Genomic DNA, 20,694 nt, shown 5'->3' with positions numbered 1-20,694 from the left:
CAGACACAATAAAATCAAATGAGGACAAAATAAGATGATTTTTAAAATAAAATCTATGTTAAGTCTTTCTTAGGGTATTTCTACTTTATGGAAGTATAGGTGGTGCCTAGCCTGGTTTTTATGTGTCTTGGGCTCCAAATAAGCTTTTCATAGAGATTGTGTTAAAGTACTTTCTCAGAAGCCATACTGTAAAGAATTCTTTCTGAAAGCCTTTGGGACGTACACCACCATTCAGATGAATCTTTTGATACCTCCCCATGCTGAGTCTCAAACACAAATATGTGAGGATAGCCTTCCTTGTAAGAGGACAGAGGTGGTGGCCAGAGTGTGGCTTGATGGAGAAAGCACCAGAATAAAGACCAAGTCTATTTCCCTGCATCTTACTGCATTTGCCCTTAAATGAAGTACGGGCAAAAAGCACCTGCAAGGGCTTCCCTGGTGGCGCAGTGGTTGAGAGTCCGCCTGTCGATGCAGGGGACGCGGGTTCGTGACCCGGTCCGGGGAGACCCCATGTGCCGCGGAGCGGCTGGGCCCGTGAGCCATGGCCGCTGAGCCTGTGCTCCGCAACGGGAGAGGCCACAGCAGTGAGAGGACCATGTACTGCAAAAAAAATAAATAAACAAATAACGAGCACATTTGGGCTTCCCAGGTGGCACAGTGGTTGAGAGTCCACCTGCCGATGCAGGGGACGCGGGTTCGTGCCCCAGTCCGGGAAGATCCCACATGCCGCGGAGCGGCTGGGCCCGTGAGCCATGGCCGCTGAGCCTGCGCGTCCAGAGCCTGTGCTCCGCAACGGGAGAGGTCGCAACAGTGAGAGGCCCGCGTACCGCAAAAAAACAAAAAACAAACAACAACAACAACAAAAAAAAGCACCTGCAAAAGGAATTGAGATTTTTTTTAAAACCTTCTGTGTTTTCCTACAGGGAGTTCTCTAGGCTAAAATAACTTATAAATCACGAACTTCAAAGGAGATGCAACTGCTAGCTGAAACTTTGAGTGTTCACTTCCCTGCTGAAAGTGACCATGCGTGCTTTTTATCCACCCATGACAACGTACCAGCAAATGTGAAGATGAACGTACAATCAGTCAACCAACCATTCTTCACTCCACTGATACAGAATTATATTTCCACACCCTTGCCACTGCCTTGTGGTGGGTGGCCCGTATTTCCCACACTTTGACCCGGGGCTTGGCCATGTGACTTGCTTTGGCCAATAGGATAGTAACACCATGAAGTAATGAGAGGTGTGAACAGCGCAAGTGAAGCTGGGCCCCACCCTCTGGCATTTCAGCAACCACAGGAGCAGAGCACACCCTGGCCTCACAATGAGATGCCCGTTGCAGACCTGACCTGACCCAGGACCAGGCATGAAGCCGATAGAGACCATCTTAGATCAGCTGAACTCCAGCCAACGACAGACCCATAGAGAGAAAATAAATATTATTTGTTAAAGCCCACTGCAATTTGGAGGTTGTAATACAACACTATTGTGAAAGCTAGTGGTTATAGAGGGCAACGGAGAGTCATTCATCATTCAATGCTTAAACACTTTTTGTATTGATAGTTACGTAGAACAAGAAAGGTGACCTTTAGTGGCCATGCTAGTACTTAACAGGTCAATTTAAGTGAACTCTAAATAAATAAAAAAGAATTAGACAAAATCCTTATATAGATCTAGGGTTTAATTCAGCTATAAATGCGTGACTGAGTCAAGTGCAGTGGTTGTATGAAAGTGTAATCAGGGGTGTAGATGCATGGGCATTTTTCAGAATGTTTCTGGTCAGATATTTGGGTCTCTTGGAAAGCAGAATAGAGTAAAACTTATCATCAGTAAGCAAGTAATCAATTTTCACTCTCGGGGCACAAGTAAAGAAAGTAGATATAGTTTTAAAATGCTCAAAAGGCAATCATTTTTGCTGATATGTGATCAAATCAAAGTAAATCTTGTTGCACAGAAATATTATTCAGAGTGGGTTTGGTGGACTGGGGACCCAAGAGGAATGGCTACAAATAGTGTTTCCCCATAGTCCCTCAAAACTTTATAATCAGGGTAGAAATATCCTAGATAGTTCCTGAGGATTTGCTATTGGTTTATCTGTCTTGCCAGTTCTTTTAGTTGGGAATGTGTATGACAGTAACTTCTCCTTGATCGTACCTGGAGGTCCATCAAAACCTGGCGGGCCTGGCCTCCCAGGGTAGGTTACGTTACAAGGAATTGTATCACCTGGAATGAAAAAAAAAAATTGGCATTCACATAATTGATAGTCCAATGCAACGTGAATCTCAATGACAACTCGATCAAGATACTTCTTCACACCGTGGAATTCAAAGGAAAAGAAGACTCTTGAGTCTCATTAGGTCACTTGAACTGCGTTTATTTTGAATTTCTAGAAGATCTGTCCTGAAATCTGAACTTCAACTATCAGACAGTAATAGACAGAAGGGGAAATAAGAAAAATATTGATTCCAAGAAATATCAGTTTAATAACCTACAAAAAATAATGGATGTATAGACCCATGGATGTCTAATACAATGGAATCAGAAGCTTCGATAAATCATGAAATAGCAGCAAGCATCCAACACTGAGTTCCCAAGATTTGACTCCTAGCTTGGATGTGGGGGAATTGTGCAAATGAAGAGACTGGGAGAGATACTAATAACAGCTTCTGTTTACTGAGGGCCTGCCATGGGTCAGGTGCTTCAAATATATTGTCTCTGGGGGCTTCCCTGGTGGCCCAGTGGTTGGGAATCCATCTGCCAATGCAGGGGATGCGGGCCTGAGCCCTGGTCGGGGAAGATCCCACATGCTGTGGAGTAACTAAGCCCATGTGCCACAACTACTGAGCCTGTGCTCTGGAGCCTGCGAGCCACAACTACTGAGCCCATGTGCCACAACTACACGCCTAAAGCCCGTGCTCCGCAACAAGAGAAGCTACCACAATGAGAAGCCCGCGCACCGCAACGAAGAGTAGCCCCCGCTCACTGCAACTAGAGAAAGCCCGTGTGCAGCAATGAAGACAAAACGCAGCCAAAAATAAAATAAATAAATCTATTAAAAAAATATATATATATACTGGCTCTTGTTTTTCTAATGACTTTGCAATGTGGTTTTGTCATCCTTCATTTCACTTGGTAAAGAAAATAAAATTTCAAAGTTGTGCTCTGAGTTTTCTTCTCCTTTAAAATGGAATGTTTCCCTTTTATAACAGAAATTTCATCTCATAATGTATTACACCATAAGCTCTTAAATAAAAAATGTACCATATGAATAAAAATGTTATATTTTGATGGTTCCAGACCATGATCTTAAACCATATCAAATTCCAAGGTATTCGTCTTTCTATGTTGTCAAAGCAAGAACCAAACATATTATTATATTATAAAAATTCACAAGTACCTATGTAACTCAAGTCATATGCACATATTACAAAAGAAAAAAATCTTAAATCAATCTTTTTCCAAACTTTTTAAAAGTTTTCAGCTATAAAACTACAAGTCACTTTATTGTTTGAAATCCAAATAACTGTCAAATATATTCAAAATCCCTCCTTTTTTTCTCCCTAGAATGCCTACAAATGGGTTTTCATGGACAATGCTGTATTTTTAAAATGAAATATTAGTGGTTTTATTCAAATAAAATGCATAATCTCAAAAGATAGTAAAAAAAAAAGAGAGATTTTGAATATATACATGTATGTAATTTTAAGTCAGATTGTCCACACTGATACTGAGAAATGAATGAAAGGCAATTTGCCAAACCAATAAAATAGCAACGACATCTTAGCATCTTAAAGATTTGTTTTAAGTATTGATTGTGCTGTAATGCTTTTATTTGTTGGACAACATTCAAGGTTTGAACAGTGAACTGTGGGAATTTTATTTTAGAGGTTCTACCATGACTGTAGTAACTTTGCCCAGAAGAGAGGCTTACTTTAGTTTCTATGATTTCACTTGACATTCTGCCACAAAAACATTCAAAATTACCTTTCTGACCCTTCCAGCCATCAGGGCCCCTCTTGCCTGGGCAGCCTGGAGCTCCTGGTTGCCCTCTCTCTCCTGGTGGACCAGGAAATCCCAGTCCCGGAGGCCCCCTAGGTCCTGCTCTGCCCGGGGCGCCTGGTGGTCCAGGAGGCCCTTTATCACCTGGGGCTGCATCTTCATGATCTCCCTGAGAACATTTGCATCAAGAGTCAATCACCAACCTTTGAAAGGCCATGAACTCAAAGCAATCATTGTCACTGTAGGCTACAAAAATGCAAGCAGAAAGCCAGTTAATTCCAGAAGTTACTTAACAGCAAATGCAATTTTAAATGATTAACTAAGATTCTTCTTAATGTTTTACATACATATCTACAGACATATATATGCTCTTGATGTGTGTTTTATGACTCAAAAACAGAAAATTATATGCGTTATGTCTTAAATACAGAAAAAGAAATTTTATTTAGAACCACTCTGTGACAGCAAATACAATAAAATATAGAAATGCATAAATTAAGGGAAGTAGTGGGCTTACAAACTAAATAAATTCTTATCTATTAGAAACGTTTTTTTCTGCATTATTGTAAGACACAGGGAGGGACTTTATCGCCCTCCACCTCTGTGGGCCAAGGGCTGACAAATCCTTTCTCCTCCTGCATAAGAATGTGACCTTTGGTTAAGGGTCTAGTTCTGCTCTTCAGGAATCTGCATAAAATGGATGTCAACTGCGTTACTAGACCACATTGCTTATGGTAAAATTAATCCCTGGCTGCAAAACTTGCATGTGGTCTGGAAGAACTATAAAGACCTGTGTGGAGCCTTTGTCAGGGCTTCCTTAAGAGGTGGCTCCTGTAACTGGCAAGTTCCTTGTGGGGTCCCCGCAAGCTAGCTCTGTGGTGGAGATAACACTCCCGTGGAGAAGCAGGCTTTCAAGTCCAGGCTGCTCACACTTCTGCATATGAGAATCTCATTGCCTTCACCCCAACTGAATGAAAAGCTGCAAGGACTCCTGTGTAGGAGGAATGCCTGACACTGCCCTGCAAGGCAAGCTGAGGGTCACGCCTTCTAGCCTTCTGAGCGGCCTGGTCCCAAATGTGGTCTATGAGTCTGAATTGTTTCAGACTCAGTCTGAAACTCTAGAGAGATTCCCCCATCCCTAGCGGGTGGTATAGAAATTCCTCTCCCAATCTGATCTGTAAATACACTTCGGTTTTTCACAGTTAGGTTAGTACATGATGACACTTGTCACTCAGTGACGTCGGTTTCTAAATACAGCAGTCCCCTGCTTATTCACGGTTTCACTTTCCAAGGTTTCAGTTAGGCACGGTCTGAAAATATTAAATGGAAAATTCCAGACATAAACAATTCACAAGTTCTAAACTGCGCTCCGTTCTGAGTAGCATGATGAAGCCGTCTTGCTCCATCTCACTAGGGACGTGAATCTACCCTTTCTCCAGCATATCCTTCAGTTGGTCACTTGTAGCGTCTGGTTATCACATTGACTGCAGTGGTGTCGCAGTGCTTGTGTGCAAGTCACCCTTATTTTACTTAATAAGAGCCCCAGAGCACAAGAGTAGTGGCGCTGATAATTCAGATTCTTGCCAAAGAGAAGTTGTAAAGCGCTTCCTCTAAGTGAAAAGGTGCAAGTTCTCGATTTAATAAGGAAAGAAAGAAGAATCGTAAGCTGAGGGTGCTACGATCTATGGTAAGAATGACTTTTATATCCAGGAGATTGTGAAGAAGGAAAATGAAATTTGTGCCAGTTTTGCTGTCATACCGCAACCTGCAGAAGTCATGGCACAGTGCTTGCTAAGTGCTTAGTTAAGATGGAATGGCATTAAATTTGTACAACAAGATATTTTGAGAGAGACAGAGACACTACATTCACATAAATTGTATTACAGTATATTGTTATAATTGTTTTATTTTATTATTAGTTGTTAATCTCTCACAGTTCAGCAAATACAATAAAATATAGAAATGCATAAATTAAGGGAAGTAGTGGGCTTACAAACTAAATAAATTCTTATCTATTAGAAACGTTTTTTTCTGCATTATTGTAAGACACAGGGAGGGACTTTATCGCCCTCCACCTCTGTGGGCCAAGGGCTGACAAATCCTTTCTCCTCCTGCATAAGAATGTGACCTTTGGTTAAGGGTCTAGTTCTGCTCTTCAGGAATCTGCATAAAATGGATGTCAACTGCGTTACTAGACCACATTGCTTATGGTAAAATTAATCCCTGGCTGCAAAACTTGCATGTGGTCTGGAAGAACTATAAAGACCTGTGTGGAGCCTTTGTCAGGGCTTCCTTAAGAGGTGGCTCCTGTAACTGGCAAGTTCCTTGTGGGGTCCCCGCAAGCTAGCTCTGTGGTGGAGATAACACTCCCGTGGAGAAGCAGGCTTTCAAGTCCAGGCTGCTCACACTTCTGCATATGAGAATCTCATTGCCTTCACCCCAACTGAATGAAAAGCTGCAAGGACTCCTGTGTAGGAGGAACGCCTGACACTGCCCTGCAAGGCAAGCTGAGGGTCACGCCTTCTAGCCTTCTGAGCGGCCTGGTCCCAAATGTGGTCTATGAGTCTGAATTGTTTCAGACTCAGTCTGAAACTCTAGAGAGATTCCCCCATCCCTAGCGGGTGGTATAGAAATTCCTCTCCCAATCTGATCTGTAAATACACTTCGGTTTTTCACAGTTAGGTTAGTACATGATGACACTTGTCACTCAGTGACGTCGGTTTCTAAATACAGCAGTCCCCTGCTTATTCACGGTTTCACTTTCCAAGGTTTCAGTTAGGCACGGTCTGAAAATATTAAATGGAAAATTCCAGACATAAACAATTCACAAGTTCTAAACTGCGCTCCGTTCTGAGTAGCATGATGAAGCCGTCTTGCTCCATCTCACTAGGGACGTGAATCTACCCTTTCTCCAGCATATCCTTCAGTTGGTCACTTGTAGCGTCTGGTTATCACATTGACTACAGTGGTGTCGCAGTGCTTGTGTGCAAGTCACCCTTATTTTACTTAATAAGAGCCCCAGAGCACAAGAGTAGTGGCGCTGATAATTCAGATTCTTGCCAAAGAGAAGTTGTAAAGCGCTTCCTCTAAGTGAAAAGGTGCAAGTTCTCGATTTAATAAGGAAAGAAAGAAGAATCGTAAGCTGAGGGTGCTACGATCTATGGTAAGAATGACTTTTATATCCAGGAGATTGTGAAGAAGGAAAATGAAATTTGTGCCAGTTTTGCTGTCACACCGCAACCTGCAGAAGTCATGGCACAGTGCTTGCTAAGTGCTTAGTTAAGATGGAATGGCATTAAATTTGTACAACAAGATATTTTGAGAGAGACAGAGACACTACATTCACATAAATTGTATTACAGTATATTGTTATAATTGTTTTATTTTATTATTAGTTGTTAATCTCTCACAGTGCCTAATTTATAAATTAAACTTTATCATAGGTATGTATGGGGTCGGGTACTATCCACAGTTTCAGGCATCCACTTGGGGTCTTGCACCGTGTCCCCTGTGGATGAGGGGGGGACCACTGTAGTTTCTTAAGTGGAAGAATGAATGAAACAGGGATTACCAAATCTAAAGCAGAGAAGATTATTTATATACTCAATATCCGCTGAAAGACCAGAAAGCTATAAATATCATCTAACCCAACTTCCAAACTTCCGTCTCTTATTCACATGTATTTTATCAGATAGGAGTCCTATAAAATCAGAACATGGTCCTTCCTTTTTACAACACTCTCAGTGGCAGGCTGCATGATCTGGTGGAAACAGCATGTACCTGAAATAAGAAAGACTGGGTTCTCCCTCCTGCTTAGCCTACTTGACAGATTGTTGACCTTGAGCAACGTACCCTAAGCCTCCATCTCCTTACTGTAAAGTCTCAAAGATAATTGTTCCTCAGAAGACAACAGTTACGAGTAAAACATCTAGCTCAGTTTGTGTGGCATTGCAAGCATTCAAAACTACCTCACGTGCCAAGATATTTTAAGTTCCTGATTATGTCTCACAGTCTTTTCTTATGAACTTCATCAGCTACACGTGGTCTCCACCCAAAACATGTTTGAAAAATGCAGAATTATCATTTATCAGTGGGACCTTCCATCAGCCAATATGTCTATCCAGTGGATCTGCACTAGTTCATCCTTTCTTGCTTGCCACTTCCCCTCATGTGCTTCTTCATCAGAGAACAGAACTGAAGGTAATTATCAGGACCTGTGTGCTATCCTCCACGCTACAGAGTCAACTGAACAGACCTGAAACCAGTGGGGGCTCTGTAGAGACAAGGGCCCCGTAAGGAAATAAGCACCACGAGAATAATATAAAGACTAGAGACAGAAACTCTTGCTATGATGAACTGCACTCGGATTTTAGACCATCTGCAATAAGCCATACCTTTTGTAACAGCCATCTTTTTGTGGCAGGGAATCAAATGTGACTCTGATTTACAGCACGTTGACACGTTACTGTTCAGCTTTTTTAAACTGAGAAGGGGAAAACAGATGCTTTGTGACCATGTAAGAGAGTGAAACTCTATAGCGGGAGAAGAATTATACACACCAGCGGTCCTGGGTCCCCTTTTTCTCCAGGATATCCATCTTGACCGTGTTGTCCCTGCTGCCCTGGAAATCCTGGGGGCCCATCAGGACCTCTTTCTCCTTTGTGCCCTGGTAAGAAAGGCCGAAAGAGTCAAGCCCTTCTCAGCAATGGAATAAGTAGAAGGAAACAAAGGACTAAAGATAAAGGCAATGACCATGACCCTGGGCTGGTAGAGGTTCCTCTGAGTGTCTCAGTTGACTAAAGTCACACGAAGACCATCACGCAAAAGTCAAAGGGGAGATTGACAATTGCCAAACGCATTGAATCTCTTATTTGGGAAATGTTTCTTTTCCTGTTCTGACGAGGAGGTTGTGTGTGGAGGTGCCAATCCCTACAGCATCTTCCTCTGCTTGTGTGACACCAAACACGGCAAGCCATCCCCTGGCCATAGAGAGTGGGGGAATGGTCCATGCTTGGGCCCATGCCCCAGGCTAATCCAGTCCTTCCTGGACCTTTTTTATTCTAACTGGAGCAGAAAGAGGTAGAGCTTTCTTTCACCTCTGGCTGTAAGAACTTGGAGCTACCTGGGGGCAGGTACCCATAGCCCAGAGAAAACCAGACAGGGCGAAAATGCAGGTGGTGCAAAGAAAGATGCAAGATGCCGAGACAGCCTTCTCATGCAGTCGTCCCAGTGCAAACCATACACCTAACCTTTCAAATTTATTTAAGTCAATAAATTACTTCTCTAAAAACACTACTTCAAGCTGGGTTTTTGTCGCTTACAACCAAAATACTCTTGATTAATACAGGATACTATAATGCAGCGAATAAATGCTAGGCAAATCAAAGGAGGTCTTGTTTCAAACCCAATTCACAACAATGAGGATTTGAGCACAGGATTTAGGTTCAACATTCACACGACGCTGAAGGGCAGGGAGTATTTTTTTTAAGCAATCTCAACAGTCCCAAATCTTATTATAGAATTCATCTGCAGTCACAGGAGAAATTAATGCAAGAGAATGGTTCATACATCATTCATAAAATGGCAGGGAGCTAAGTGATTGATTATGCTCACCTTTCACTCTTGATACAACCAGGTCACCTTTCTCTCCTTTGCTGCCAGGTGGTCCTGAGGTACCAGGTTTTCCCTTGGTAAAAAATACGAGGAAAAAATCAGTTTAACTGTGATGGGTCAAAAGTTATTTGTATACATCTAACCTCTCTCTTCTTTCCTTCTAAATCACCTGTTCTAGATTCTAGTTTGGTACTGTTGGTGTCATTCTCTTCCCCACCTTCCAAGGGGGGGTCCTGCCTTACAAAGCTGAGGTTCTTGAACTGCATGTGAAAGCTGGTGGAATCTGAGTCACCACTGTGCCTGAGTCAACAGAAACGTATCACTGTCAGTTTCTTGGTTTGGTCAATGTACTGCGGTTCTGTAAGGTATTCATTGGGGGAAGCCAGGTGAAGTGTACATGGGACCTCTGGGCATGATTGCGCAACTCCTTGTGAGTCATAACATAAAAATTTATCTCAAAATAATTTACAATTAAAAAAGTTAACTATCTTGAGTGTTGACATGTAGAATTGGGAGGAAAGGAGGGGAGAGGTTAACCACTGCAGCTGGCACTAGAGCAGAACACAGAGGTTTAGGAATGAATGTGATGAAAAACACTGTGATAGTGTAGGACATTAACGAGCAAGAGAAGGAATCTTTCTGTAATCAGTGTATTTCCTCTGTATGGCAAGTAAACAACTAATTTTGGCCAATGGGCTCATCATCTTTTAACTTCAGCACTTCCCTGAGCCTGGACTATTTCAGTCACAGTTTTGTGTTACATAGTATTAAACAGTAAGACATGTCAAAAATCTGTAATCCTACGTTTGGTGTATGAGAATGACCAAGCATTACAGTAAATGCAGTTATAAGCACTGTACCTAGCTTCAGGTCACTTATCTGCTGACCTCAATGATCAAGAAACATAGACAAGAATTTGGAAGGAGGTAAAAATGACTGAGCAGACCACTTGCTTTGCTTACACAGATGCCACTTTGTCTTTTTTTCACACAATCTTAACAGCATGGTCAAGCAAGCTTAATTATCTTTTTAACTGGCCTCTATTAGTTCATGAGCAGTGAAGTACAAAGGGGGATAGAGGTACAAGCAGAGAAAGGACAATGGCAGCATCAAACAGTAAGAGCAAAGAAAAAGCCTAAAATGTATACAACAGGTATCAAAACTAAAGTGGACAAAATGATTGGGAGCCATTTAATGTACAGAAAAAAATTGCACAGGTCCCCCCCCCCCCCCCCCCCCCCAGGAGCCTGTGCAGCCCGCCACTGCCGGGGTCCCGGGATCCAGGGACAACAACCCCCGGAAGAACGCACGGCGCGCTCCACACTGGTGCAACGTCACGCCGGCCTCTGCCGCCGCAGGCCCGCCCCGCACTCCGTACCCCTCCCCCTCCCCGGCCTGAGGGAGCAGAGCCCCCAAATCAGCTGCTCCTTTAACCTCCTCCTGTCTGGGCGGGGAACAGACGCCAGAGGGCAACCTACACGCAGCGTAGGGGCGAAATCCAAAGCTGAACCCCAGGAGCTGTGTGAACAAAGAAGAAAAGGGGAAATCTCTCCCAGCAGCCTCAGGAGCAGCAGATTAAATCTCCACAATCATCTGTGGAATACCTGAATAGTCAACGAATCAACCCAAAATTGAAGCGGTGGACTTTGGGAGCAACTGTAGACTTGGGGTTTGTTTTCTGCATCTAATTTGTTTCTGGCTTTATGTTTATCTTACTTTAGTATTTAGAGCTTATTATCATTGGTAGATTTGTTTATTGATTTGGTTGCCCTCTTCCATTTTTTTATTAATATATATATACTTTTTTTTCCTTTCTCTCTTTTTCTGAGGGTGTAAGTGTATGCTTCTTTGTGTGATTTTGTCTGTATATCTTTGCTTTTACCATTTGTCCTAGGGTTCTGTCTGTCCGCTTTTTTTTTTTAGTATAGTTTTGAGTGCTTGTTATCATTGGTGGATTTGTTTTTTAGTTTGGTTGCTCTCTTCTTTCTATCTTGCTTTTTTATTACTTTTTTATTTTTAATAAGCTTTTTATTTTAATAAATTTATTTTATTTATTTATTTTTTTCTCACATTTCTTCTGAGCCATGTGGCTGACAGGGTCTCGGTGCTCTGACCAGGTGTCAGGCTTGAGCCTCTGAGGTGGGAGAGCCGAGTTCAGGACACTGGTCCACCAGAGGCCTCCCAACTCCACGTAATATCAAACGGCGAAAATCTCCCAGAGATCTCCATCCCAACACTAAGACCCAATTCCACTGAGCAACTAGCAAGCTACAGTGCTGAACACCCTATGCCAAACAAATAGCAAGATAGGAACACAACCCCACCTATTAGCAGAGAGGTTGCCTAAAATCATAATAAGTCCACAGACACCCCAAAACACAACACCGGATGCGGTCCTGCCCACCAGAAAGACAAGATCCAGCCTCATCCACCAGAACACAGCCACCAGTGCCCTCCACCAGGAAGCCTACACAACCCACTGAACCAACTTTAGCCACTGGGGGCAGACACCAAAAACAACGGGAACTACAAACTTGCACAAAGGAGACCCCTAACACAGTAAGTTAAGCAAAATGAGAAGACAGAGAAACATACAGCAGATGAAGAAGCAAGGTAAAAATGCACCAGACCAAACAAATGAAGAGGAAATAGGCAGTCTACCTGAAAAACAATTCAGAGGGCTTCCCTGGTAGTGCAGTGGTTAAGAGTCCACCTGCTGATGCAGGGGACACGGGTTCGTGCCCCGATCTGGGAAGATCCCACATGCCGCGGAGTGGCTGGGCCCGTGAGACATGGCCGCTGAGCCTGAGCATCCGGAGCCTGTGCTCCGCAACGGGAGAGGCCACAACAGTGAGAGGCCCGCGTACCGCAAAAAAAAAACCCCAAAAAACAAACAAAAAAAACAGTTCAGAGTAATGATAGCAAAGATATCCAAATTCTTGGAAATAGAATGGAGGAAATACAAGAAACGTTTAACAAGGACATAGAAGAACTAAAGAGCAAACATAGTCATAAAGATCAGATCAGAAATAAATGAAAAAGAAATGAAGGAAATGACAGGAAAGATCAATAAAACTAAAAACTGGTTCTTTGAGAAGATAAAATTGATAAACCATTAGCCAGACTCATCAAGAGAAAAAGGGAGAAGGCTCAAATCAGTAAAATTACAAAGGAAAAAGGAGAAGTAACAACTGACACTGCAGAAATACAAACGATCATGAGATATTACTACAAGCAACAATATGTCAATAAAATGGACAACCTGGAAGAAATGGAAAAATTCTTAGAAAAGCACAACCCTCCAAGACTGAACCAGGAAGAAATAGAAAATATAAACAGACCAATCACAAACATTGAAATTGAAACTGTGATTACAAATCTTCCAACAAACAAAAGGCCAGGACCAGATGGGGTCACAGGTGAATTCTATCAAACATTTAGAGAAGAGCTAACACCTATCCTTGTCAAACTCTTCCAAAATATAGCAGAGGGAGGAACACTCCCAAACTCATCCTACGAGGCCACCATCACCCTAATAAGAAGACCAGACAAAGATGTCACAAGAAAAGAAAACTACAGGCCAATATCACCGAATAACACAGATGCAAAAATTAACAAATACCGTATGCTAACATATATATGGAATCTTAAAAAAAAAAGTTTCTGAAGAACCTAGGGGGAGGACAGGAATAAAAAGGCAGATGTAGGTAATGGACTTGAGGATATGGGGGGGGAGGGTAAGCTGGGACGAAGTGAGTGAGTGGCATGGACATATATACACTACCAAAGGTAAGGTAGATAGCTAGTGGGAAGCAGTCACATAGCACAGGGAGATCAGCTTGGTGCTTTGTGTCCAGCTAGACGGGTGGGATAAGGAGGGTGGGAGGGAGACACAAGAGGGAGGGGATATGGGGATATATGTATATGTATAGCTGATTCACTTTGTTATACAGCAGAAACTAACACACCATTGTAAAGCAATTATATTCCAATAAAGAGGTTAAAAAAATACACAACAACAAAATCTCAGCAGCCACAAGAATTCCTCTCTGCAGGGCATGTACTAGTTATTTTATACACAGTCTAGATCAGGGACTTCAACCGTAGATGCCCACTGGGGGGCCATGCTCTTCCGAAAAGCAGGCGAGAGGGCATGGTGGAAACTTGAGGCCCCAGACCTCCTCAGCTTCCGGCAGTGGTGGGGATCCAGTGACCTGTGCTAATGAGCTTCCAATTTCTCAAGGGCAGCCATAAATATATTAATAGTACAAAAGCAAACACTGTGAGGACAGAATGAAACATGCTGGAGGTTCAGATTTAGTCCATGGCAGTTTGTGACCTGTGGTTTGCGCTGCAACTCCTCAGGGGCAGCGACCCTGGCCGTCTGGTTCACTGGTGTGTACCTTGTAGCTCTCAGAATATACTGTTGAATTGAATTCTTACCAACAAACTTGTAGGACAGGTGTTGTTATGTCCATCTTACAGGAACACCACAGAGCTCACCAATGTCAGAGTTGGGATTTGAAGCTTGGTCCATGTGCTCCTAAGCCCTGTGCCTTCCAATAGACCCATCCTGGGAACTGCTCTCAGGCTAAGGCAATGAATACAAGGCTTTGGTCCAACCACAGAAAAAATTGCAAAGAACTTAAACCTACTTTTCTGTTTTCTACTTTCTCACAAATCTGTGGCTTCTGGAGCCAGGGACCAGCAGAGGAGAGAGATGTACAGCGGAGTGAGAACACCCAAGAATGCTTGTCTGTGGGTCCTTCAAGCTCCCTCTTTCTGTCCATCCCTCCCTCCCTCCTTTCCTTTCCTGTGCCCCATAGTATGAACTTGGTCCCTAACTGTGATCACAGTGAGATGAATTTAGTACAGAGAAGTCATATGGACAGAATCATACACAGAACAGAGACATCGGAAACACGGCCAGTTTAATGCAACATTGTAAATCAACTACACTTTAATTTAAAATAAAAAAAATTTTAAATTAAGAGGTAAGCCCTGGAGCAACTGAATTACATAAACCTCCACCAGGATAACCCTGGCTGAACTAGTAATCCACACTCCAAGATGTTAGCTCTGAGAAGTGACTCAATTGAAGGAAGAAAAATATTTTAGAGCCAATAAAACCTTCATTATGAAAATTAAGTAACAACATAAAAAAATAACTATGGGACTTCCCTGGTGGCGCAGTGGTTAAGAATCTGCCTGCCAATGCAGGGGACACAGGTTTGAGCCCTGGTCTGGGAAGATCCCACATGCCGCAGAGCAACTAAGCCCGTGAGCCACAACTACTGAGCCTGCGTGCTGCAACTACTGAAGCCCACGTGCTTAGAGCTCATGCTCCGCAACAAGAGATGCCGCCGCAACGAGAAGCCCGTGCACCGCAATGAAGAGTAGCCCCTGATCGCCACAACTAGAGAAGTCCCGTGCACAGCAATGAAGACCCAACGCAGCCAAAAACAAATTTAAAAAAAGATTGTTTTAAAAACTAAAAAATTTTAAAAATGACTATAAAAAGTTGAATTAAAGAAGCAGACAATAAAATGCAGCCTACTTAATATTGATAATTACAATTATATTTATTCAACATACGCATATTAAGGACCTAACTTCTCGTTGAGTTGACAAGGTTGGTGCAGGAAGAGCTTAACCATCACCCTCACTTAAGGCTCTCAGACTGGAGAGCTCTTAATCCTGGCCACCCCAGGATTAAGCCCCTGTAATAAGGGCTGTCTCCAGCCTCCAGGGGAGGGCCCCCGGGGGCAGTGATTTTATTCTGAGGGACCGCTCTGCCTCAGCCCGAGTCACTTGGAATGGTCCCTTGGAATGGTCAGCAAATAGAAGTCACCGCAAGATCTCATGCATCCTCTGGCACGAAATATAACATAAACTCTGACGAAGCCAATATCTACAGCTCCACCCGATCTCTCATCTGGATCCCTCACTTGAATATCATCCCACAGCCTACTTGAGGCTTCCGCCTGCTTGTCTAATCGGCACCCCAAACCTAAAATGTGCCCAACAGCACTGCTTCCTTTCCTGCCCCCCAGGCCTGTGCCTCACATTGTCTGCCCATCTTGGCCCCATCCTTTATTTCTCTGCTTTTCATATCCCACATCCAGCCTCACAGCCAGTCTGTTGGCTCTATGGTCAAAATATACCCAGAATCTGACCACTTCCTGTCACACCCAACAGTAATAGGTACACCTGTCCGCCATCATATTTCACCAGGATTACTGCAGCAATAGCCCAGCTAAATCTCCCTACTTCTTCCCTTGTCTCTGCTGGCTGCTCCATGTCATCCAGAGTACAAGCTTGAAGCTAACCCACCTACAATGCTCCATGCTCTCCAACCCCTCCTAATCTCCAGCCATTTGACTTCAGGTCTGCTCTTTCCCTCACTCTCCATGCAGGCCACACCAGATGGTGATGGTCTTTATTGCCATCGGCCATACTCTATATTCACCCGTCTATCTGTTATATGGTGTATGTCCTCCCAACAGAGTAGAGGCTCCCAGAGGGCAGAGATAGTGTTCTGGTCCCTGCTGTATCCCCAGCACCTGGAATAGTACCTGGAACATAGTAGGTGCTCAATAAATATTAGTTGACTGAACAAATGAATGAATGATGAATGAATGAATGAAAGGATAGAGATGATTTTTTGTCATGAATATACTTATAGATTCAAAACATACAATATATATATCACTATAAATTGGAGAAAGGTACAAGTGAATTCTATCTCTACCAGTCTCTTTTAACTAGAAAGATTGATACTGGAGAGAGTTACTCACTGGTGGCCCTGGAGATCCTCTGGCACCAGGAAGGCCTGGGTAACCTTTTTCTCCAAGTCGCCCAGGGAGTCCCAAGTCTCCTTTACTCCCTTGCCTCCCAGGAAGTCCTGGAGGGCCGGGTGGGCCTGAGGGACCAGGCTGGCAGGCACAGAGCCCTGTGCTTCCTAGACAGAGGATAAAAGGCAGCTTTGTCAAATTTCCTGAATGAAATCCCAATAAAGTCTTTACTATACAAAACCAATAGTGCGAATAAGAACTAAAAGGGTCTGATGTACACAATTCTTATCACAGAAAACTGATAACATGTGATGTGGAGAGCACAGGGCATGACCTGGGGGTAGCTATGGTCTATGTGGGTGGGCATATCATTCCCAGACAAATGGGGTGTTCTGTCTTAATAAACGCAAACTGACAAAATCTAGGGGGAAAGCCGATGTCTGATTCTATGGAAGAAACTTTGAAAATAAGAAAGTTTCTTATTTTTAAAAGTTTAGAAGTCTCTCATTTGGTTCCTACTAAAAAAAAACAAAGTCTCTTAATTTGGTTCCTGCTGAAACAACAACAACAGAATTGGTTAGACCATAAACCCTGGGCATTTAAAGAACCCAAATAATATGTTAAGAGGGATTATTGATTGTATTGCATGTTACAGTTAGTAACTCCCTACAGTGCCTTTTCTAATCATCAGGACCTTTAGTTTTAAAAAATGCCTTTTGGATAGTCAAACTCCTCAGCTCTCATACCTACCTGACTCAGTTGGTCAAAAAGGCACCAAACAATTTAGGGTGTAGAAACATAGAGCTATAGGTATTTGATGAGTCTGGGAAAGATGGGACCCACAGAGAGAAACCAAAATTAAAGATCAATACTGTCCTATCTCTGCTTTTTTCAAGTAATTGAGAGGATCCTGTGGAAAAAGCCATCACTTTGAGGCAAATTTCATGGCAGGGAAGTGTCTCCTTTATGCTGTAAGATATAGATTTGACTTTTCGGTAAGTTCTAATCACATCACAAGCACACAGTGAGTTAAGTACTCACAGGGGTAACTAAGGTGAGTGAAGAATCTAAATGAAATCCACATTGTACATTTCATAATGCCTCCCAATCCTCCATATGTTGTTTTCTAGAAATTCTACTTTGATGCATACTTGCCTTTTTCTCCTTTTGAGCCTCTTCTTCCTGGAGGACCCACTTTGCCTTTTATTCCTTGTGGTCCAGGAGGCCCAGCACTACAATATACAACTTTCCAGTGGGAAAGGGGGTGGGCAGAGAGAATCACAATTTTTGTGAACATCTGATATAGAACATCTGATATAGATCTGATATAGAACAAGTAGAGCTTGGTGTGTTCACATTCACACCATCCCCTCAACACCATTCTTTCTTCCATTCCTTTCTTATGATTCTTTCTCTCTGCTATAAGAATATGTATACAAATAGACCATACAATTGTCACAGCAAGCTTCTGCTACCCTAACCATTGATAACACTATCCCTAATCTCAGCCCTAATTTAATGGGTTGCAAAGTAGTGGATAATAAAACAAACAAATATACCAAAACTAAACAAAAAACTAAAAGTAAGTATATGGCAAATATATTTCGCCCCTTAGTTATCAATAATTACCTAATAAAGAAAGCATAAAGCAGGGTTTGTAAAAGCAAAAATTCAGAGACATCTGATTAAAAATGTTAGATAAAATGCAAACAATAAGTTCCTTGTCTCCCCAAATACCAGTAAGATAACAGACAGTAAAAGAATATTATAAAAAGGTATAATCTTTCAAGACAAAGAAAAAGAGAAACCAAAGCAAAAAAAAAAAAAAGTAAAAAGATTTAGCAGACCTTAAAAAGCTGAATTTAAACAAAAAAAAAAAAAAAAAAAAAGTAAAAAGATTTAGCAGACCTTAAAAAGCTGAATTCCAAGCAGGCTGTGGGGAAAGCAGAAACAGAACACAGTTTACCTAGGAAATCTCTTCCAAAGTTCAAGAATTGGTACCTCTGAAGTAGAATGACAGTGAGACCCCAAACAGGATGATTGGTCAAAGAAGCAGCTAAATAGTAAGAACACCTTCTCAAAAACTGCAGCAGGATAAACAAACGCCCTCAAAACTGGAGGAAACAGACAATGAAGTAAGAAGAAATCTTTAAAATAAACTATATAGTTTAGAAAGCAGACAAAGGAAGGCATTTCATTCCCCAAACAGAAACAGGATGCTGCAAAAAGAAACATTAAAAGGGAACAAGAAGAAAAAATGAGAGAGAGAGAGAGAGAGAGAGAAAAAACAACAGCAACAATAAAATCCTCAGAAATTTTTTTAAAAAATTGTTATGAAAGCAGAAATTTAAAAATTCAGGAGCAGACTTGGAAGATGGAGTTGAGGAAGTCTACCAGAAAGTGTTACAGAAAAATTAAAAGGTGAAGAATAATAGAGTGAAGATTTGAAAAACAGACATGTAGGATTGATTCTCTAACAGACAAATAATATTGAGTCCAGAAACAGAAAACAGAGGGAAAAAAAGGAGGACAAAGTATCTCCAAAGAAATACTTCAAGGGCTTCCTTGGTGGCTCAGTGGTTAAGAATCCGCCTGCCAATGCAGGGGACACAGGTTCAAGCCCTGGTCTGGGAAGATCCCACATGCTGTGGAGCAACTAAGCCTGTGAACCACAACTACTGAGCCTGAGCTCTAGAGCCCGTGAGCCACAACTACTGAGCCCGCAAGCCACAACTACTGAACCCGTGTGCCACAACTACTGAAGCCCACGTGCCTAGAGCCCATGATCCAAAACAAGAGAAGCCACCTCAATGAGAAGCCCACACACTGCAGTGAAGAGTAGCCCCTGCTCGCTGCAACTAGAGAAAGTTCGCATGCAGCAATGAAGACCCAATGCAGCCAAAAATAAATAAATAAAATAAATACATTAAAAAAGAAATACTTCAAGAAATTTTTCCAGAAATGAAGGACTTGTGTTAAATTGCTCCTAGTGCCTGCAAATGTACCCACACTGAGGTAAATCACAGTGAAATTTAAGGACATTGAAAACAAAGGAGAATTCCTATAAACTTTCAATAAGAAAAGGGATTTTAAACAAAGAATCAAGTATCTAAAGGTTACTGGACTTCTCAGTAACAACACTAAAAAGCAATGGAAAATGCCTTCAAAAACCTGGAGGAAAAATTATTCCAATCTAGAATTTTATATTCAACCAAACTATCAATCAAATTCCACAGTAGAATAAAGGTATTTCAAACAGTGAAGACACCCCAAATATACACATTTTCTCACAAAGTATAATGAGTAAACCATTAGAAGAAATATATGAGTTGTGGAAACAAAGGGACCCAGAGAGACAGAGAGACAGAGACAGACAGAGAGATAGAGACAGAGAATTCCTAGGATAATGGTGAAGGAAGATCTCCAGGCAGTGTCACAGCATCAGCTTTTAAAATTCCAACCTGACCTAATTTAGACAGGTCAAAAAGTTCCAGATGAGATTTATTCAAAGAGATAATACTAGTAATGAGTTAAAATGTATGATTAAGAGACGTATACAATTCCGGATGGTTTGAGGTTGAATTAGCAATAAGTATATTGAAAACCAAGCAAACACACAAAGTTATGACAATTATTACCAAACGGTTATGCTAGGAAAGTAGTATCATATATTATTATATGGCTAAACTGGTGAATGGCATTTATATAACCTTCCATGTAAACACTGCATATTTATTTAACAAAAATTATGACGCTAACTATATTGATAGGTTGCAGGAGTGGAAAATGGCACATGTGTGGTGAGTGGGGAAAGAGGTGAATTCACCCGCTACAGAGGAAAGTCAATAGATAATGCGCAAACTGAAAAATTAAGAAATAGCAACACAAGTATGTTGAATGGCAATACAGAGGCAAATCCCAGGAGATCCAGCTAATTGTGGGGAAAATATTGCCCCTGGGGAGGAGAGAATAGGAGAAGGGGTTGCCTGGGATGGCAGTTTTTTCACAAAAGGCTTTGTAGAGCTGTTTGACTCAAGCCAGGTCCATACATAACTCTATAAAAATGACAACTACATTTAAAAAATAAAAATTGCGTTAATTTACAACATTCTATCAGCATACTTAAATTCCCATCCAAATATTTTCACATAATTTAAGAGATGTGGCAGTCCAACATCAGTTTACTTTTTTGTATTTTTAATACAACTAACTTGGCTTATGAAATATTAGATAACGTTTTTAAAATTTGGAAAGTCACGGTTTCTGAATGATATGCAAATATCAAA

General features: G+C 41.8%; 1 protein-coding gene across 4 annotated transcripts in view; it reads right to left on the bottom strand.

Annotated features, from left to right (window-relative positions):
- COL4A4 (collagen type IV alpha 4 chain) overlaps positions 1 to 20,694 on the bottom strand; it is a 138,423-nt gene that overhangs the window by 51,176 nt on the left and 66,553 nt on the right. For all 4 annotated transcript variants that reach the window (XR_003002635.1, XM_024740605.1, XM_024740604.1 and 1 more), the window contains 6 exons: positions 17,564 to 17,653; positions 16,412 to 16,575; positions 9,615 to 9,687; positions 8,561 to 8,667; positions 3,987 to 4,170; positions 2,157 to 2,225 (listed from right to left, as the gene is read on the bottom strand). Coding sequence is in view for 3 of the 4 variants with exons in the window: in XM_024740605.1 (XP_024596373.1) it covers positions 2,157 to 2,225; positions 3,987 to 4,170; positions 8,561 to 8,667; positions 9,615 to 9,687; positions 16,412 to 16,575; positions 17,564 to 17,653 (687 nt within the window). In the remaining variant the exon portion in view is untranslated. The remainder of the gene's footprint in view (positions 1 to 2,156; positions 2,226 to 3,986; positions 4,171 to 8,560; positions 8,668 to 9,614; positions 9,688 to 16,411; positions 16,576 to 17,563; positions 17,654 to 20,694) is intronic.

This window comes from Neophocaena asiaeorientalis, unplaced genomic scaffold (genome assembly GCF_003031525.2).
Source record: "Neophocaena asiaeorientalis asiaeorientalis breed wild unplaced genomic scaffold, Neophocaena_asiaeorientalis_V1.1 scaffold388, whole genome shotgun sequence".
NCBI lineage: Eukaryota > Metazoa > Chordata > Mammalia > Artiodactyla > Phocoenidae > Neophocaena > Neophocaena asiaeorientalis.
Note: the sequence above shows the minus strand (reverse complement) of the source record. Positions and strands in the feature narration are given on the sequence as shown.